The 22,977-nt window shown below is 33.8% G+C and overlaps 1 protein-coding gene across 2 annotated transcripts in view; it reads right to left on the reverse strand.

Moving 5' to 3' along the window:
* FSTL5 (follistatin like 5) overlaps positions 1–22,977 on the reverse strand; it is a 685,094-nt gene that overhangs the window by 549,024 nt on the left and 113,093 nt on the right. Inside the window, exon 3 of one of the 2 annotated variants that reach the window (XM_026008082.2) lies at positions 13,235–13,265. In XM_026008082.2, coding sequence (XP_025863867.1) covers positions 13,235–13,265 — 31 coding nt within the window. Of the gene's footprint in view, positions 1–13,234; positions 13,269–22,977 lie in introns of both variants that reach the window. The other variant, XM_026008081.2, reaches the window with a different exon arrangement.

Below are 22,977 nucleotides of genomic sequence, written 5' to 3' on the forward strand. Positions count from 1 at the left end.
AGAGAAAGAAGAGGAGCAGAGAAGAAAAGTCATCGGTGCTTTTCATGAGATTTTAGCTGTTCTTTGAAAACAAGCAACCATTCTGTGGTATGGGCAGATTTCCTAAGAACCGCAATGTGAGATCCGGGAAGGCAAATCCTTTCTCCTGTTTTGCCCACTCCTGTATCTCCAACGCCCAGAACTGTGTTTGGCACACAGTTGATGCTCAACATCAAAGTTTGAATGGTTTGAATAAGCGACTGTATGAAGGATAATTACATCTGACTTAAGAAGTCCCTCCTGTTACGCTTGAAGCTAGATGGGACCACCTGGTTTTCACATGTGCCTGAACAATGCATGTTTGAGCTTAACGACCTATACCTCCTGGTCGTCACTGCCTGCCTCAGCCTTGCAGATCGGTTTGCATCCTTGGTTACTTATTTCGTCCACACCAGGTTCCTAATCTGTGTAGTGATCAAGGCTCATTATTACAGACAAAAGCCTCGGCCCTATTTAAGCAAAAGAGATATATTAAAAGATATAGAAAATAGCTCACGGAACTGAAGGAAAGGGCTATCTATGTATTGAGCTCTTAGAAACAACTTCTAAAACCCCACCACAGACCTATAACAGCAAAAGGCTCACTAACTCTCCAATCACCAGGACTAATACATACGTAAGCGGTCACCCTAGTTGCTGGCTTCAGAACTACACTGCCGTAGCCATTGCCTGTGAAAGGAAAAGTTCTTTCCCCCAAACTGGGCTTGTTTTACAAAAAGAATTCATAAAAGGCCATGCATGTATGAATCTGATGGGAAAAACCTAAAACACATCCAGAAGGCGAAATGCAAGGAAATCTGCGAAATGTAGCTTTCAATTTACTAGATTCTGTAAAAAGTCTATAAAAAGAAAGCATGCTAATTGGCGTCTGAAATGGTTGTGGAGCGAACCAATTCATAGTATCCATCACAAAGCATTTGCTAACTTTTGAGGAGCAAGGCTACCACTAATACTTCCAAAAGAATACTGAGCTGTTTGTGAGTTGATTTTTCCCTCCGCCTCAGCAGAGGTATTTGCATATATAAAAAATGTTTGAATTCACATACACCAAAATAGTAATGATAGGCATTTTTAGATGGATGGATTGACAGCAAAATTTACTCTCCTGTGAGTATACAAAATTCTTCTGAGGGTTACATAAAATAATACGTGGAAAGCAATTAGCAGAAGACCTGACAAAGTACTCATAAATATTAAACACATATATATAGTCAAGATAAAACAAGTGAAGCACCTTACAGAGCCTGGCACTTTATTATTATTATTATTATTATTATTTTAAATTTAATTAGTTGACATTTAATGTATTATCCATCAAAAAAAACAAACAAACAAACAAATCTTACCATTTGGACCTGGCTGGCACTTATTATTTACACAACTGTGAGTTACTGTAATTATTTTTAACTCTCGGACTGTGTTTGACTTTCTAAATGACCATGTATTAACATACAAAAGAGAAGAAATGTCACTGTTTTTCTCTGTGCATCTATCTGCTATATGCTTATTTAGTTAGTTCTTTTACCCTAGAAGCAAGTTCAGAAATGTGCATCCTTCCACGAAACCTCAGCAGAGAGGCTGTAAACGAGAAAATCCTGCGCTTGCTATAGTCTACATTCACTTGCACCCCAGAGGAGAACCAAGGGGGAAAAAAACACTCTCGGAACAAGGATGATGGTGGTGGCAGTGGTGCTAGTAATTATAAATGCTTATTGAGTGGGTTTTTCTAGCTGCTACTATTCTAACTTCTTAACCAAGAGACAATTTTCCCTGTGTCTCTTCCGTTTCTGCCTGTCTTGTAAGAAGAGACAGTGGGGTTTTTTTTTGTTTGTTTGTTTGTTCTGTTTTGCTTTTTATCCCAGATTTTCTTTTCAGGGATTTTGTACAGTGAATATTCTTAGAAGATAGATAGAGGGTCTCCCTCTAAAGCAAGGGGCAAGTGTGTTTACTGCCAAAGGTAATAAACTGTCCTTTCCATGGACAACTCTCAGGTGTGCTTCTTGCCCATTATAACACATCAGGGTTTTCTGAGCTGGGTGGGGGAGAGGGCAGTGGCTCCCTCCTGTACTGCGAACTGCTCCACTTGCGGACACCCCCAGGCGCCCTCTTCCCATAGCCCTGTAGGAATTAGCACAGATGCTACACCCTGGCTCCTGCGATGACTCTGAGTAATAATAAGCTGGTCTCTGTCTCTGACCCAGGAGCCTCATGCCTTCTGGCTGCACCCAGGAAACTGTGAGGCTTATTTATTAGTTTGTGAAGACACTAAAATTTCAGATCCTAGACAGCTCTTGATTAAGTGCTCTGCATTTAACAACTTGTTTAACCCTCAAAACAAACCTACCAAGAAAGTGCTGTTATTACGCACATGTTGCCGATGAGGACCTTATTAGTATATGGAGGCCAAACATTTGCCGCGAGTCGCACAGCTGTTTAGTGGTCAGCCCAGGACTGACATTCACTCTCTTTCTCGAGCCTAAATGCTAAACCAGCAGACAGAACTGGTTTCATGATCACTGTGCAGTTCTTAGTTTTTGTTCTGTTTGTGGCAAGGGGAAAATGGAACGATTTCAGAGGACAGAAGGAAAAATCTGTGGCTTCTCAAATTGGAAAGCTTCTTAGTTTGTACCCAATCTTTTTCAATGTTGTACCTTTTGTTTTGTTTTGTTTTTGTTTTTAAGATTTTGTTTATTTGAGAGAAAGGGAGAGCATGGAGGCAATGCCGGGGCAGCAGGAGAGGGAGAGGGAGAAGCAGACTCCCCATTGAGCAGGGCGCCTGACATGGGGCTTGATTCTGGTTCCCCGGAAGCCAGCCAAGCACACAGCTCAATACTGTACGTTCTCATTGACATGAGTCTTCCATCTAGCTTGGGCCATGTCTTCACATTAGCATTATTTCTGCCGAAAAAAAATTTGCTAGTGGCATTTTCCTAGTTATAAATGATTCTTTGCGTCAATTCTCCACTGCACTCTGATTTCTCCCTGTAAGTCTCATCAACCTAATATTGATAGTTCAACATTTATAACTCACTAATGACTCATGACCTAGAATATGCTCCCTAATTTCTCATCTCTCCTTTTCATCCCCATTCTTCTAGACAATATCTTGTTTCTCTGTAAAAAGAATAGCCAGCCTTTCCCAAATGTCCATTTCTAGAACTCCTCCCCATACTTCACTATACCTCTATGTGTAGCATTCTATACCTTTCTTCACCAAAGTGTGTGATGGGGGACAGAGGGCTACTGAGGACAAAGCACAGGCTGATACCCCACAAAGGACATCCCCTGCTCCTACCCAGAGTAGGATATGAGTGATATTGTCCAGAAAGTTTCCAATGTCTTAATGTTAATGCCTTGCTAGAGGGAAAAACCATCTTTAACGTGACAATGGCAAGGCCTCCAGTATCCTGTAGGTCCTCCTTAGCATATGAAAACCCTTTTGAAACCTCCCTTTCCTTATCTCCCCCAACTCCCACATATATAATCAGCCACCCCTCAAAGTCCCTGAGCAGCAGCTCTTCCTGCCAGGTGGGTCCTATCCCTGTGTTTTAATAAAACCACCATTTTGCACCAAAGACGTCTCAAGAATTCTTTCTTGGTTGGTTGGCTCCGGACCTCATCCATATTCCAAAACTTCATCAGTATACATCACTTTTTTTTTTTTTTTCGACTGCATTTATTTGCTCTAGTTCCCATCTCCCCACCTCGAAGCCAGTATTCCTTGCATCCTTGAGATGGAAACTTTATTCTTAATCCTAATTTCCCTCATTCCTAACTAACCTCATTTCTAATATTTGAACTAATAAACATTTGTTGAACTAAGCTTTATTATCTGATGCAGCTGAATTTATCCTATCTTCTCCCTTTCTGAATTTCAGGGAGGTTAACATTACTAGAAGATTTCTGACAGAAAGCAGTACTTTCTAACTGTAGCCGTGGTTAACTTATATTCAATAAGTTAAATTTGGTTTGGTTTTCTTTTTTTAAGTTTCTCATAAATCTCTTCACAAATTTAAATATAAACCATTACATCAAGTTAATACTCTCAGATAATAACACATTACTTCCCCAAAAATAAAGAATGGATCTTCTGTATGTTCTAGTAGTATCCACTGCATTGTACTATTTTTTTCTTCTATGGAGTTTTATGCATCATGGTACAAACAAGATAAGAATAATGCTAGTCTAAGAATAATTATGAGAGAATACCTAAAGGCTATTTAATATCAGTAGGTCAGATTTCTTCAAATGTGGAAAATACATGGGTTATAATTTGGAATAATGTAAAATAACAAGGCAAAATAAAGTCAACATGTCCTGACCTCTTAACATTTTATGAAATTAAAGCTTTTTTTTCATAGATATGTTTCTAGCACAGATGTATCACAAAATAATTACAGACATTTGAAAGCACTGAAATAAGAACTCACATAAACCAAAAGATTTTCATTCCACACACAAGAGTCATACTTTAACTTATTTAATCCTTAAAACAGCACTTTGTGGTATATTTATTTAACAGGTGAAAAAAAGTTTAAGAGTGGGTGATAAGTTAACTGCTCCTAACTATGCTGAGTCTAAACCCTGTGATACATCTTATAAAGTATTATACAAATCAGTGGTTTACAGAATGTGGTTCTTGTGATTTTAGTTTCTCTGAATCAAAATAACTCTTTCTTGAAAGATGAGTAACGGGGAAAAGGAAATCCTTGATCCAATATAATGAAAATGTTTAATGACACAAAGATAAGTATCGCTAAAGGACTATGTACAAATTCTGCAGTACCACAATGCATATGTGACCAAAGTTTTCCAGTGTCTAAAGGATAAGGATTCCACGCACCAAGAATTTAAGCAACAATATTACTCTTAGTAGGATGGCATGCATTTTCCAACGAAAAACATTTAGATCCAATTATCTAAGTAATTGAAAAAAAAATGTTAGCCATATAACAAATTAAAACTATAAAATGCATCTTATAATTATTTAAAAGGAATGTTATTTGGCCCTTAATAGGCAAAATTCCAAATTAACTAATCTATCATTTTTAGACAAAGAAATGTAGGTCTATTTCACCTCAAAAAAGTCACTGAGTATAACATCACAAAATAATAACTCATTTTTATATAACATTTCTAACTTTATCATTAAAAAATCAAATAATTACAAATATATATTATTACAATGGTAAGAAAGAAGAAATATATTATTTATTTATTATTTTATTATTTATTTATTTATTTATTTATTTATTTATTTTTACGATTTTATTTATTTATTCATGCAAGACAGAGAGAGAGAGAGAGAGAGAGGCCGAGACACAAGCAGAGGAAGAACCAGGCTCCCTACAGGGAGCTTGATGTGAGACTCGATTCCAGAACCGCAGGATCATACCCCGAGCCAAAGGCAGGTGCTCAACCGCTGAGCAACTCAGGTGTCCCCAGAAATATATTATAAAACCCTAAGTAAATATAGTCTTTTTAATAGAGTCAAATTTCTTGTTTAAAGAAAGAGAGGAGACAAAGAAGGAAACTGATAGTTTTTCATTTGCAGATAAAACAGGGACTTAGGCCAAAAAAAAAAAAAAATGTAATGTTCATAACAATTTCTAGAACTACTCTTCCACAAAAGCTAACCATGTCTGCAACTAAGTGAGGTGATTTCATCAAGCTAAATAAATGAAGCCATCAACACATTTTGGCTAATGTTACTTCATTTTTCTTGAAATATGACATTCAACTGTTTTAGGCTATGGAATTTTTTAAAAAGCTTCAGAAATGTTTGACTCTGAGAAAGTCTAGATAATGAAGATATTTTGTATTGGTGACTGAAGGGAAGACCAATATTGAGATTTAGCGTACAGGTATATAAAATATTAAGCTAAGTAAAGAAAAGCCTGAACAATATTAATGTGGTATTACATGCAGCATTAAATTATTATTTTTTTTTTAAAATATGAATTTTAAAAGATTAGATCCAAGTGTTCTGGGTTGTTTACCAGCATCGACAAAGGGATTATGCCTCCGTTTCTTTTAGTTAGTATTGCCTCCTGGTGAGCAAAATGAGTGGCAAAATTAATCACCTTGAAACCAAAATAAATGATCTATTGGACAAGATGATTTATTGGTAACCTTTTGAAAACTACAAAATGTATGCAAAATGGGGGGAAGGGTGATGTGTTTGGCATAATACAAACTGAGTCCCTCATGACATAAATGAGAATACGATCACATACTTTTTGACACCTCTTCTTGTTTTTGATAATAGCATCATTTGGTAGTGAAAGAAGTTTGTCTTCCTGTTTGCTGTGGCAGGAAGACAGGCATCAAGATCATTTAAAAAAGAACCGAGTTGGTCAAATGAATTTTTAAAAGAACGGATAACGAATATTATCTTAATTCCCTGAGAAAAGTTATTACTTATATTGAAATCTATACTACTTAAAAGTTACTTTGCAAGGTATTTAGGACCATCATTTAGATTATCTAAAGTGAATATATATTTATTAATTTATTTTTTTCTATGGAGTTTTACATTAGAACTGAAATTGTTGTATTTTTGAAAGTTTGTCGAAGTAAGGAATTCTATCTCATGTATATACGGCTTCAAGAATTTGCATCTATGTATTATTATTTTTATTTCAAAACTCACATTATCACAAAAATACCAGTCACATAAAGAATCGTGACCAGTTTTTTATAATAAAAAATCATAAATGTCACAGATGTCACCTAATGCAATCAGAAAACCATGGCCAGGTGTTCATAGTAACTTGGAAATTACATTTTTAATTTATCTGGTTTTCAACAATTGATTTACACTTATATCATTAAGTTAGGTATAGAGTGAAAACTGATTGAAATATGTGAGAACCCATATAAGTAATTAAAGTGTTGCTACTCAATCATACACTATGGATGGTGCACATATGACATTGATATTTTGCAACAAGGTAACTGATAATCATGAGAATACATTTGTCCCCAATGAATTTTAAAAGTGTATTTTAATATAATAAATAGAATGAAAATATAATTTTTGATATAATGCAATTGCTATGTCATAACATGGCAGTCATACCTCAGAGATATTGTGGGTTAGGTTCCAGACCAACCACAATAAAGCAAATAAGTACTACAATAAAGTGAGTCACATTAATTTTTAAATTTTCCGGGGATCCCTGGGTGGCTCAGCGGTTTGGCGCCTGCTGTTGGCCCAGGGCGGGATCCTGGAGACCCGGGATCGAGTCCCGCGTCGGGCTCCTGGCATGGACCCTGCTCCTGTGTCTCTGCTCCTCTCTCTCTCTCTCTCTCTCTCAATCATAAATAAATAAATCTTTAAAAACTTTTTTTTAATTTTCCAGTTCATATAAAAGTTATGTTTACACTATACTGTAGTCTATCTACTGTGACATAGTATGTCTGAAAAAAAGTACATTTTTTTAATAAAGGTTTTATTTATTTATGACACACACACACACAGAGAGGCAGAGACGTAGGCAGAGAGAGAAGCAGGCTCCATGCAGGGAGCCCTATGTGGGACTCAATCCCGGGACTCCGAGATCATGCCCTGGGCCAAAGGCAGGCGTTCAACCGCTGAGCTACCCAGGTGTCCCAAAAAGTACAGATTTTAATTAAAAAATAGTTTGTTGCTAAAAATACTAAATCACCTGAGCTTTTGACATATTGCAGGAATTACCAAAATGTGACAGAAAGTGAGGAAGCGCTGTTGGAGAAATGGTGCCAGTACATTTGCTCAACACAGGTTGCTATAAACATTTCATTTCTAAAATAAATTAAATAAATAAATAAATAAATAAATAAATAAATAAATAATAAATAAAACCACACTATCCAAGAAGCATAAAGTGAAGTATAATAAAAGACGTCTGTATATAAAACAAGTTATTGCTCCTTCGCATGCTTTTACAACATTTAATTATTTTTCAATAATTATTATCACAAGTCTGCCTTAAGTCCACTTGCCTGGGGTTTATCCAGCATTACCATTTGCGAAAAACAAATGAATAAATAAACAAAACAATCCTTTGGTTGACATTTTCTAGATATGAGTTTTATTTAAGAAAACTTCTAAAAGAAGTTTAGAAATAAATAAATAAAAGTTTAGGATTCTAACTACTGAATTCCTAAGGATTATAACTATTGAATACAATAGACAAAAATCACAGTTTTTATGAATCCTACAATTATTTGTCTCAGCAATAGCTTTCTGAGCTGAATACCAAAAATCCTAGCATTCATTAGGTATGATATTATAATTCATTAAAAATATAGCAGCTCTGTATTTTATATAATGGTAACAGTCTCCATTTCAGGCATTAGTATTGCACTGGCTATATTTTATTTCCTAAACAGAAAGACACACAACAATTATACAAAGAGTCTCATAAAGGTCTCATATATATGAATTACCGTCTTTCAGCTTTATTGAGAGTTTCATTTTTTAATGTAATGGGTCTCACAGTTTTCAGGAATACAAATTTGAAGTCCGTTCCCATCCAATAACTGTTCCTGACAAGTTACTTAACCCAGAGGAAGTCAACTAGTATCAGTAACTCTATAAGATAATTCTGGTAAAAAGATCTCTGAACACTCAAGCAATCCAAATTAGGAGTTTGTTAGCATTCTAATTCCAATTCAATATTATATATAGTGAAGTATAGTAAATATATGTGTATTTATATATGGGGATGTTATATGTAGAGACGTATTATATATGGAAACATAGAGATAATATATATAGAATGTATATATATAGATGACATATATCTATAGCTATACACATCCCTATATGTAGCAGATCATTTTCAGTCCCCTCAATTGGCAATTTTGTGATGTAGGAAATAAAGAGAATCTGAATGTATGGTTATATAAAAGTAAATAGCATGTATGTGCATTTCTCCACGCGTGTATGTGTGTTCACATGTAAAGACTACAAGCTCAATAGTACCTTTATTAGCATTTATTGTCCCAAACACACACCTTTAATTTGATTAAGTATGGTCTTAATATACTACTTATTGTTCACTATATACAAGACTGTATGTACCACAGGGAGAACAGTTATGCAGCTTACCTCTCCCTTATACTCAAATGTATGAGACATAATATTTGCCATGTAGAACCTATTGAGAATTACAGAGCTTTAAAGGATAAGTAATTGTAGTAATAGCATTGTCTAATGTCTCTATAGAAATATAAGCCTTAGGAAAAAAAAAGAAATATAAGCCTTAGAATTGCATATATGTAAAAGGACTTTTGATATCATGGGATATGTTACATTAATATTAATCATAAAAGAAGAATTACTTCTGGAGGGTGAAGTCACTTGTCAAAGATCACAAGCATTTATTGAGCAAGCTGGCATAATTCTTACATCTGTTCCCTAGAACATGAGTATGCCACATTTATCATTATCAGATTTTTCTTAAAGTTACAAAGCCCTGAGCAATATTTATACAAATTTTCAGTAGGGGAAATATTAGAAACGCCATACCATTAAAGAAAAATAATGAATAATAAAATTCATATATATCAAATCCATGAAAATGTCAAAAGCATTGCTAATAACAAAATGCTAAATATATTTAATGTATAATTGGTAAATTGGTGAAATAAAATATTACCCATTTACAAATAGGACAAAATTAAAATATCGGTCTGAATTATTTACTTTAGATGTGATTTCTCAATATGCTGGCATGTTTTAATACTAAATCTTACTTAATAATGTGTGTTTCAGGATTAAAATGAGGTAATATATGTAAAAAGCTCAGCCCAATGTCTGATACCTATTGGATATTTAACAAAAGATAGATGTTAATAATATACCATGTAAGTGACTATTTGGGAACCACTTTTAGTCCTCTGTGTTTCCCAACATATAATGAGCAATGAAAAGGAAATATACTTTATTTTTATCCCTTCTGAATGAGAAGAGCCTAAAGTATCCACTTGAGAAGAAAAGGAAAATTGCATTAAAAAAAGAACTGAATATTTTTGGTGAAGGAACAAGCATTCTTTGAATTGACAGAGTGAGAGTAAAGTAGATATTCAGGAGCATGCTACAGCATAATCATATGCAAACTTTCCACAATGATATTATCCTTCTGGTTGTAATAAGTATTGTAAATTATTTTTGGAAAATTAAAAACTTGACTAAGCTGACAGAATTTTTAAGCTCTCTGTAAAACAAGTATCATTTAAGTTTTTTGTCAAAAACTGTTACTGTTTTATCACTGAGAACTCTAGAGAGATGTTCTTAAATATAAATGAATAAACAAATCACACATTAAAATACTGCCCTGAGAAATACTGGTAGGGGATAACTGACTTGTACTCCTTATATTAGAACTATTCTTCAAAGGAAATTATTTCCTAATAATGTTTATCAAATTCTTAATGGATTTTAAATATATAATATACTCTATTCTAACACATTTGCAATATCACTGAAAAAGCAGTGTGAAATACGGCTTTTTGAATAGTTGATCATTCTTTCAAACCTGTTAGGACTGTCTTTATTTTTCTGCTATAATTGTCAAAGTAACTTTAATAAAGGATATCGTAAACAACTGTAAACTTCAAGATTGTGTACTAACTACAGATGAGGCTATAATTTATTTAATAAAAGGCAATCTAAATGTGAAAGTCAATTGATAATACAATGGTATACTATGGGACCAAAATTCATTTTGTCAGTTGAATTTCATATATATATATATATATGTGTGTGTGTGTGTGTGTATAAATATATATATACACATATAAAACTTTACACATATATATGTAATTTTAGAATATATAAAAATCGGATTCTATGGCAGTTCAAAATAATATGAGAATAAAAAATTGTGTGAGTATTAAATACTTAATCAGAGATAAAACAGCAAGTTTCCAAACATTTCAATATATACCTCCATGTAAACAGAGGAAAAGACTGATCGATTTTCATTGGACTGCTTTGTGCATTAATGTGATTTTAGGTCACTGGTATAACGAGGATTGGACTGTAGTCATAAGCAGGAATAGGTACAGAATGCGGAAAATTAGAAGGTTAAAGACTTCCTCTGCATACATTTCTGACTATGTAATAAACATGTTCTGACAAATAAGATCACCAATTAGGAAGTCCAGAGAATTATTAGTTAAGACTTGATTACTAACATCAAGTGAGGGCATAACACATATTTCAATAATTAGCTACCAAAATATGTACGATATTTACTTTTCAAAATTTTTCTCACATACCAGTGGGTAAGCTATTGCTCTTATTCAAATCTTTTTTTGTCTTAATATTGATATTTAAAGACATTTTAATGGCCATTTATAATTTTCAGTAAAACAACATTTCAAGATGAATCCCATAAATAGTCAAGAAAAATACGGAGTCCTAAGTAGAGTTAGGCAACAGGTCCTGACAAAACTGTATGTCCCTGATTTACTTACAACTCAGTAGCCTAGAAGCCACAATGTGAGAGTTCTGAAACAAGTGTCAGCCAATAACAGTGAAAGAAGTGACAAGCATCATCTTGAAATTTTATTACATTATAAAAGAAAACATGTTTCGAGGCAGTAGTTGAAAAAACATAATTTCTACTACTTCAGATGATAGGATTTATATATCCCAAGACAATAAAGCATCAAGAAGAAAGCTATGCTAAACTTATTTCAACTATAACAGAATTATAAATATGATTTAAGATTAACCTGAAACACTGGGACCCTTTGTGAGAAGATGTGTACTCAGTATGCTTAAAATGTATATATCATTTAAATGCACATCATACAGCACATCTTGGAATACAAATTCCCTTTTGCAACACAAAAGTATGAAACTTTGAATTAATATGAGTGCTTTGAGGATAAATAAGTGTAATAATTTCACATATAAAATAACAAGACATACTTCAGTTTGCTGAAAAAGAACACAAATAGTTTGGGAAATCGCTGGAAGGGCAGTCTTAAATAATTCATTTGAATAACATATACCTACCAAAAAAAAAAAAGAATATCTTTTCACATTCTTCAGTAATACAGACACACACAGATGACCAAACATGGAAAACATATTGGGTAATTGAATTTGTTGCAGAGAAATGTGCAGAGAAGATTATATTTGGGTTTGTTATTAGTAAGCAAGACTGATATGTCAATTTAGAGACCCTCAGAAGACTACCCGCCCTTTCATCATTTCAGAAGTACATGTAAACTTAGTGACTTCTCCACATTTTTTTGTTTGTTTGTTTGTTTTGGTTTCAGTTTTGGTTTTGTAGGACTCTAAAAAAAATTAAAGTAAAAATAAATCTATATTTCTATGCAAAAAAGGATGGAAGGGAACAGGAAAATCATCCCTCATTCCATAGTCAGGCTCGTGACTATGTACTGTTGGAGAGGGATAGGTGGATGAGGATGTGTAGTTTGTAGAATAAGAAGTGCTAGGATGTGAAGGGAGAGGCCAGAAGGATTAATCCAGGAAAAATCTATTAAATTCATTATTATGATCAGCAGGAAAACAAGTTAATGGAAATCTTTTGCTGCAGGATTATAATCTACCTAGTGTAATTTATTATCTCAACAATAAACATCAAACATAAGAATGTCATTATGGGGAAAAGAGTTTCCCTATGTCTGACTAGAGTGGACTATACCATACTAAAAGCTACACCAAATTTTAACATATAAATATTGTCTTGATTTTTCATAGAAATAAAAGATTTTTCATAGAAATTTCTCTCTCTTTCATAGAGACAGCAGTGACTCAATACTTGGTTTCCTATGAGACATATTTTTTAAAGTTCATCTAGTCTTCTGGCCTTAACCACCAACCTTTTCCTAAGGACTCTCAAATTTATATCTCTGGCCAACAACTCTCACCATAGATGTAACAGAACACCAACTCTTTGGAAAATGCCTGGTGGAGGAATGCCACAAGAACAATTCAGAAAATTATGTCTCAAGTTTCCAACAACACTATATGAAGAAAGGAGACCTCAATGGAGGATCCCCAGTGACCTTGTAGAATTCCCAAAGGGCTCACAGTGGCTTTAAAACCACATTGAAACTTTCAAATTCTTACTGTTTTCTCATTTTTAGATATATTTTCAAAGCCAAATCAATTTTTTCTTCTCCTATACTTATAGGAATTTATGATCTTAAAACAGTCATTTCTTACCTTTGATTCTTGAACTGTCTTGACTCTTTTCCTGCTGGAATTAAAATAGAAATAGGTCAAATACTGTGAGTATGTGATCAACGGCCTGATATAACAGATCATGCTAACTAAAGACTTGTCAAGATATTTTGTTGTACACATACCCTAGAGTCATTGTAAACAAATCTCACCTTAAAAAATACTTATACAATCTTTTATTGGAGTAGTTATGATTCTTACTGTACATATATTTCTTAAGAAACTAATACATTATAATAATATGGATTCATAAAAAAATAAATAAATAAATGGTAATGAATAATAAATAATCATGCCTCTCAAATGCTTTAGGCCACTTCATTTCATTTCAAAAGATAATGACTGATGTCTTCAGAATTTATTTTCAATGTCTCTGCATTAACCACAAATTGTTAGTGAGGAAAAAAAGTTTAAGGGCAAACAGTGGACAATTCACTAAAAAAAAAAAAACACAAAAGACATTTCAACTGTCTTTCCTTCAGTTTAACTTAGAATTGGTCCCTGCCTCACTTCTCTAAGGCTAAAGTTGACAACAATTCTATTATTTATTCAAATGCTGCTTCAGTCAGATCTGTCTTTCAATTTGACATACTCCTTATTAGTTACCAGGCAACCCCAAAAGAATTAGCTTGCTTTCAAGTTTTTAAGTAGAAATTGTGCCCTCTATACCTTCTCAATTAATATTCAAGCACAGTTTACACTGTGTAAAAGTTTCAGGGCCTCACACTAAAAATAATTTTGAAACACATTTCTAATTAAAACATGACACGTATATATAAATAAAATTTCAGAATTGTATGAATCCCAATAAATTTTGGTAAAATTTATGAAAATAGTTAAAATAAGAACTTATTTTGCTGCAAGGGTTAATTCCAGAGTCATATTTGAGGATACAAACGCATTTTGACAAATATATATTTATGTAACATGCTTCTTCAATGTTTGATTTTATTAGACTTTTAATACTTTGTGTGTTATTTCTCTTGTCCTAATTGACCCAGCTTTTTAGATCCTGTATTGTCCTTTGTTAATTAATTTACTTTTTCCAGTTCTGATTTATTTTTAATTTAGAGTATCTGTTGTTCATTAAAACTAAAATTTTAAAATAAATTTGATTTAAAAATATATTATTCTTTCATAATATAGGATAAACAAGCTTAAGTTTTCCAAAGACATATTTGTTAATGAAAAGAATCTGTTTCTGTCCTCTCTCCTCTTCTTTCATCATTCATTCATTCATTCAGTCAGTCAGTCATTATTATTTAAATAAATATGTACAGATTGTTTTTATGTGCCAGACACTGCTCCAAGTGACAAGGTTACAAAGGATGAACAAAACTGTAATGAAACAAAATAAAACAATCAAAACAAAATTAAAAAAATATATCCTCAAAGTAACATAATGCATAAATGTCAGTAAATTCTATTTAGAAAAAAGATATACCAGAGAAGGTAGCTTTACAGTAATTGACTACAATCTTACATGGGTCCACAATGATAAAATGATGTTTTTATGTTTCAGGTTTTTAATCAAAATTTTAGCTAGTTAACATACAGTATAATATTAGGTTCAGGAGTGGAATTTAGTGATTCATCATGTACATGTAACATCCAGTGTTTATCACAAGAGTACTCCTTAATACTCATCACCCAGGGTGCCTGAGGGGCTCAGTGGTTGAGCGTCCGCCTTCAGCTCAGGTCATGATCCCAGGGTCTGGAGATTGAGTACCATGTTGGGCTCCCTGTAGGGTGTCTGCTTCTTCCTTTGCCTGTGTCTCTGCTTCTCTCTGTGTGTCTTTCATGAATAAATAAATAAAATCTTTAAAAAGAAATACCCATCATCAATTTAGCCTATTCCCCTGCCCACTGTCCCTCCAGCAACCCTCAGTTTTTTCCCTATAGTTGAGAGAGGGTTTCTGCCCCTTTTATGGTTTGCCTCCTTGTCCTTTTTTTTTCTTTTCCCTATTTCATCTGTTATTACCATATCTTAAATTCCTATATGAGTGAAATCACATAGTATTTCTCTTTCTCTGACTTATTTGCTTAGCATAATACACTCTAGCTCCAGCCATGTCATTGCAAATGGCAACAGCCACTCTGGAAAACAATATGAAGGTTCCTCAAAAAGTTAAAAATAGAACTACCTTGTGACCCAACAGCTGCACAACTAGGTATTTACTCAAAGGATACAAAACTACTGATTCAAAGGGGTACTTGCACCGCAATGTTTATAGTAGCATTATCAAAAATAGCCAAATTATGGAAAGAGCCCAAATGTCCATCAACTGATAAAATGACTTTGGAACAAAATTTTAAATGAGATGAGAGGATATTCGGGGCATTTATCTGGGGAAAATAGATTCTAGAAGAGAAAAACAATCACACATTTCCTAAGGTACCAAAGTTCTTGGCATTGTCAAAACTGCCAAGGAGACCACTGTGAGTAGACTAGACTGAGTAAGGGGAGTTTGGTAGGGAATGCAAAAAGGGAGCTAGATTAGCATCTGGGGCACTTGTTAGATCTTTGGCCCTGATACTAAAGCAGCTGAGAAAACATTGAAAGTCTCTTCTCAGAGGAGTAACATTATCTGAACTGCATTAGGTAGAATCAGGCTGGCTATTTAGAATAGGTTAAAAGGGGCAAGGGAAAAATTAGAGGGACCAGTGGAAGGGGTATTGCAGTAATCCAGGTGGGAAGTGATCATGCATGGAACAGTGTGGTAGCGGTGCAGTTGGAATATCAGGACTGTCAAGATTTCCTGATAGAATAAACTCTGTATCCTGAGAAACAGAATAGATGAGGATGGTTTCGAGGATCTGAGTCACTAGAAGGGTAAAGATGCCTCTAAGATGAGGAAGCCAGAAAAGAAGCACTTTTATCCCTTCTTCACTTGATTTCTAATACTGTCTCACTCTGCGAATTTTCTCTTGATGTCTGGCCACCCCTTTCCCATCTGCTTTACTGATTCCTCCTCATCTCCTCAATTTCAAACCACTAGTTTCCTAGACGTTGAACCCTTATCTTTCTTCCATATCCTCGCTCCTTTGGTGATCTTATCTAGTCTTCTGGCTGCGACCACCAACCTTTACTAAGGACTCTCAAATTTATATCTCTTAGCCAACAACTCTCGCCATGGAACTTCAGCCTCATGTATTTAACTGTATTTTTGAATCTCTACTTGGATATATAGTAACAGCCTATATATCACATCCAAAATTGAACTTCTGACCTTTCCTTCCTTCTTCGGCTATCTCATCTTCTTCATCTTTCCCATCTCCTCATCCTTCTAGTTGCTCAGACACTTAAAGTAATCCTTGTCTACTATGTCTTTTAAGAGATAAAGAGCCTGAATTTTTCATGGGTTTGATGTTTGAACATGCTGACTTCGATTTTACTTTAAATATCACTCTAAGGATGCAAAGTAGGCAGATGGTTAAAATGTCTGGAACTCATGGGAGATATTTCAACAAGACATATAAATTTAGAAATCACCACCCTGTGTATAAATCATCAGTACTGTATCTGGAGAACATATAGTAGAGTTGAATGATCTAGAACTAAGTATCTGAAACAGTATAAGAAAAATATTAAGTGAATTAGGCAAAAAAAGAGAATAGAAGGATGGACAAATTATAGGAGAAAAAAGCAAAAGAGCATGGAATCATAGAATCCCAGGGAATATATTATGTAGGGGAAATTTTTCAATAATATAGAATTCTTCTGACAGATCAAGTACAGTTATGTCTAAGGCAATGCTCATCAGAAAAAAGTGGCATAGAGGTGCCCGGGTGGCTCAGCTGGTTAAGTGTCTGACTCTTGATTTCAGCTCAGGTCATGATCTGAAGGTGGTGAGCTCAAGCCCCACCCAGGCACTGCACTGGGTGTGGAGCCTGTTTAAGATTCTCTCTCTTGGGACACCTGGGTGGCTCAGCAGTTGAGCATCTGCCTTCGGCTCAGGTCATGATCCCAGGTTCCAGGATCGAGTCCTGAATCAGGTTCCCTGTGAGGAGCCTGTTTCTCCCTCTGCCTGTGTCTCTGCCTCTCTCTCTGTCTCTCATGAATAAATAAGTAGATTAAAAAAAAAAAAAAAAAGATTTTCTCTCTCCCTCTGCACTTCTTCTCCTACCCCCACTCGCTCACTTGTTCTCTCTCTCTTAAAAAAAAAAAAAAAAAGTGGCATAGATGGCATCATTGATTTCAAAGAAAACACTTTTTTTTTTTTTGTGGTGTTATGTGTTTAGAAGTAAAACTGAAGGAAGGAGAGGGAAATTGAATAGTGTATGAAGTAGTAAAAACGGAATGAGAGAAACATGTATAGGAAAGAAAGGCCTGGGGTGATGTGTGGCTGGAGACTAAGTGAAATTCATAAAGGTATCATGTTTGGTTTTTGTTCTCCTCTTTGTTTCATCTTTATTTTATATTATTTAAATCAGAATTGAAAATGTGTAAATAATAGGAGATACAAAGTAGAAATGGAGAGGATTATGATAAAAGGGAAATATAATATGATGGATTTTATAAGGCTATTGAATGTGACACAGAACATAAGTGGAGACATTTAGATTGAAGGAGAACCTGTTCTCCAATATAACAGGTGGGCACAGAGAAGTGGGGTCAAAGATGCAAGAGGTTCATGGGTTTGATTTAATTAATTTTGAAAGTTTAGTCTGTGAAGATTTATTTTCTTTATCTATTAGAAGGAAAGTCAGCTGAGTGGTGAAGTAGGTTGATTTGTCAGAAATTTGAGGAGATTTTAAATGCACTGCTTTTTGTGACAGTTGATGAGTAATACAGCTTGGTATTGTCAAAAATCTTAATTAGGATTTGCTATCATAAGTTTGTATGATACTGATATTAGCCTTATTTTAATTTTTGTCAAATAGGCTTAACACTCACTGATATTATATTACGTTGTACTTTTTTTCTTAAAACGTAATTATCTATTTATACAATTACATATAATCATAAATTACCAATGAAAATAGCCTTAAATATTTTAGAAACTAAAAATATCCAAAAAAAATTTTTATTATTAAAAAAATATCCAAGAAGCATGTATTTAAAGAAAAAATAGAAGTTGATTTAATGGACTAAGAATAACAGATCTGTAACATAAGAAAAAAAAATAAGGGTAAACTACTTCATTCGCTGCAAAACTTGTATTAAAACCATGTCAGTAGATATTTATTAAATATTATTTGGGAATTTCAAAGTCAAAATTGTTTCAACTTGCTTCTATGGCTAAAATGTTGCATTATTCACCTGACTATATACTTTCCACAATTTTACTTTATAAACTATTACTTCATGTTTTAACTGTTAATTATTTTTAATGGGGAAATGTTAGGGAGAAAATTATGATTTTTAATTATATGAGAGTTTCTAAGAGGTCAGAAAGATTTGTTACCCTGTCTTCATGATACATTTGAATAACATTCTTACATTAAGAAAAATTAGATCTTGTCTATAATGGTAAAATGTCAATTCCTCGGTATAACTCAATTTTAACATTCTTTCAAAAGATTTTCTGATAAATTGATTTTGTCTTAAAATAATAAATATATTTTGGCTACCTATCAAAATTAGATAATAGCAAACCATTTGTGTTTTATTTTGTACTATATGATTTCTTGGAAGAATACCAAAGTGCTATACTAATGAACTAAGTAGATTTCATGAAATCCAGCTCAATAGTAGAAATGAGTAAATAGACCCTTGCAGACACTATGATAAAGATTGGCAAAGACAATCTGGGCAGTAGGGTGGATTCAGAAGGAACAAATGATTGTATAATATGTCTTAAATATAAAAAACAGCATAATAAATAGAATTTAGCTGAGCTAGTGTAAAATTAGGCCACGTTGGGGTAGACAATAGTTTCTAAAATGAGATGAGGTGGTCTTAAAGCACCTAGGCAGACAAGAATATAGCTAAATAACACTAATGCATAGGTTGCTAGTCCCACAAAACAGCACAATGCTATCACTCTAGAAGATATTATTAAGAATGTTTCTTATCTTGCATTTGCATTTTAGCTCTCATGATGACTCTAACATAAAAATTGATGTCTCTTCATCAAGCACTAAAGCTAAATGTCTGTCCATGGTATCTTCAAACATAGTTTACTTGGTTCCCTCTTTTTTACTAAGAAGTCCAAGGTCTCTGGAAAGAGAAGAAACCATCTAAATACTAAGTGAATAATTTCCATTATAACAGCATTAAGTTATGAACATTAGACGGTGAACTGTCCTCTCATTCTATACTATAAAAGTTAAATCACTTAAACAAAAGACATGAACCTCTTACAGGTAATACCCATACTCTTTTATTTTAAATACTCTTTTATTTTAAAATTGCATATGCATATAACTAGATTAATGAGACTGATTATATACCTTTTCAGTCATCCCATAGGCTTCCCTTCACATAGAAGGATATAAGAGTGAAGCAAGGGATCCCTGGGTGGCGCAGTGGTTTGGCGCCTGCCTTTGGCCCAGGGCGCGATCCTGGAGACCCTGGATCGAATCCCACGTCAGGCTCCCGGTGCATGGAGCCTGCTTCTCCCTCTACCTGTGTCTCTGCCTCTCTCTCTCTCTCTGTGACTATCATAAATAAATAAAAATTAAAAAAAAAAAAAAAGAGTGAAGCAAGTGCAAGTACAATGAATTGGTCCCTAAGAGGTAAAACAATCCTCTCTCTACTTTGAGAGAATATACTTAGTCTTTCTTTTGAATACACATAAAAATAATGTCTACACTACATGAATGATGTAGGGAACATCTATAAAATGCATCATCTTTCCCCCTCCAGTATAGGAGTGATAAAGAAAAGATTTCTAGGTTGCCATTGTTTTCCCTCAGCCCCATGTGACTTGGTTTGCATTCAGCCATTAATAAAAAGGCATTTGGTAAGGCCATGCTCCCTGATAACTAACATATTAGGAAGGTATTTTCAACTTAAGGGTTCCCCCTTAACCATATCATTTCCTTTGGTTGAATGGGTGGCACATTCTGAGGGACTATCGATTTTCTTTAAAGTCAAGGGAGGAAAAAAAAGATGTTTTTATTTATTTGTTTTTCATTGCCTAAAGTGTAAAATAAAGCACACGCCTACCGTGTTTAGGTTGATCATGTATTGAGAAAACAAACAAAACAAATCTTCTGTCATGGAATTTAAGTCAAATGTACAGAATAGTTTTACTGGCATTTTTAATCAAGTCCATAATGAATCTTAAAATTTAAACATTAACAGAAGAGACAAATAAGTCTGTTGCATCCAAAAGTGATGTGTCCTGGCTAAAGCAATCTGGCTCAGAATCCATATGATCCATACATGTTACAGAAGTAAAAAGATGTCATTCACCAAAGCTGAATCATTATATATTTATATATATATATATATATATATATATATATATATATATATATATTAATAGTGTATCTTACAGCACACATGAAATTTGATTAGAAGTATTTGCTGCAGGGCAGCCCGGGTGGCTCAGCGGTTTCGTGCCACCTTCAGCGTGATCCTGGAGACCCAGGATCGAGTCCCATGTCAGGCTCCCTGCATGGAGCCTGCTTCTCCCTCTGCCTGTGTCTTTGCCTCTTTCTCTCTCTCTGTGTGTCTCTCGTGAATAAATAAATACAATCTTAAAAAAAAATGTAGAACATTTCTTTAAAAAAAAGAAATATTTGCTACAGTTCTGTTGTATTTGTATTTATTTGCATTGTATTTACATATATTTATATACAATGCATATCTATATAGTACTGCTATAGAAGCTGAGGTAAGCACACATAATTTTAAACTCAAGAATAAAAGATCAATAGATTGTAACAGTGAAAACAGTCAATGGATGGAAAGAAAGGATGTATAAATACAAATTTTGGTGGCGAAAGGTAAAGACTATTAATCTTAAAAGGCTACCTAGTTTAAATTTCTTTTCAGGGTTCTTCCCTTCTCTTTGATGTAATTATTGTTTACAGACAAATACCATCAAACAAAAGTGAAATGTTGATTTGCAGGAAAATACTCATGTTCAATATTTATATTTATTTATTTCCATCCATGTGCTATGTGGTTAAAATTCGAAAATTAAAGTTTTTTATATTAGAGCTATTAATAGTACTCCTTAATATTAAGTGATATTAAATTAATGGAAGCTGATAATAGGAGACTTTCAGCAGAGCCACTCCACCACAATCTTGTAGCAAATCTCCTCTATTCTGAAGCACGCATACCCATGAACACATGAGCTCCCTCCCTGAGGCATTCAGTGCGTGTGTGTGCGTGCATACACACACACGTACTTTCTCAAAAACATATATCTTCTGGTAGGGCAATTTAATTATAAAATGCCTGGAAAATAAACAGTTGCAAATAAAATGCAGTCTATCAAGTCTCCTAAATCATGGAGATACAGACACTTTTCCGGTAAACTCTCATGGTGAATTTTCAGTCTTACTGACTTGAACAAATTTTCTGATCTTTTATTTAAAATACTTCCCTTGGAATTTCAACCATGTTCTTTTCTTTTTTTTTTTCAACCATGTTCTTGATCCAATGTCACCTCAACAAGCCTCAACTCTCACCATTCTAAAAGATAACGCCCGTTATTAGTTGTTTTTCTTACTTCTTATTCTTTTCACACAGAAGTTGTTACTTCCTGGAAAAATATGTACTTATTTGTTCATTTTATGTTCCCTTTACTGAAATTAGCAAAAGGAACTTTGCGGTCTTAATTGGTATATCCACAGTGTCTAGAAGAATACCTGCAAGAGCGTGCACTATACCTAATAGAGTCTCTGAACGTTAGAATTTAACAGCCTTGTGGAGGGACAGGCAGATATTCATAAAAATACATGAAATAAAATGTGATATTCAATAGTGGAATTATGTATAAAATCTAAAGAGCACAGTCAGGGGAACAATACATTCTTTCTTAGACAGGTGAAAGGAAGCTTTGAAAATGTCAAGAACTGTGAAATATATCGAGAGCAGATGAGGTGGTAAGAATAAGTAGTTGATTTCTACAGCAAAAGGAAGAAGATCCTATCAGAAGACACAGCTTGAACGAAGTCAGGCATCTATGACAGTGTATGGAAGACAGGAAATAGTGTGTCATGCTAAATGCACAATGGGATGATAAAGTTATTTCAGTCGGCCAACCAGTAGGTTTCATCTTTTCATGAAGAAGTAGGCAATTCTCTTATGTTTTAAGAACTATTACATATATTCATAATATATGGCATATGTACAATTTTATTAAAAATATATGCTATAAAATATGTAATATGTAGATTGATACAGATAGATATATAGATATTCAAAACATAACCTGTAAAAGTTATATATTGTTAATCTAGAGCTGCTTCTCATTTGGTTTAATATGTTGGTGTGAGGTCATCAATTCCAATGTCCAAATTATAGTTGTTTCTCATTGTAGATTCATATTATATTTCATATGTTTATATGATTTTAAAGAAGAAAAGATAAAAAGCACTTGTTATTGGATTGATGAATATCTTCAGTATTACTTTGAATTCTTAAGTCCATAAGCAAGGTAACAAGAGACATGCACCGTACTTAAAAAAAAAAAATCAAGGTAGAATGGAGTTTACTTATAAATCAAATCCATGTTTAACAATATTTGTATTATGCTTTTGTTACATATGTATTATAATTTTAAACATTAAATATGTAAGGGTTAAAATAGAAATTTATT

Source organism: Vulpes vulpes, chromosome 10 (genome assembly GCF_048418805.1).
Source record: "Vulpes vulpes isolate BD-2025 chromosome 10, VulVul3, whole genome shotgun sequence".
Taxonomy (NCBI): Eukaryota; Metazoa; Chordata; class Mammalia; order Carnivora; family Canidae; genus Vulpes; species Vulpes vulpes.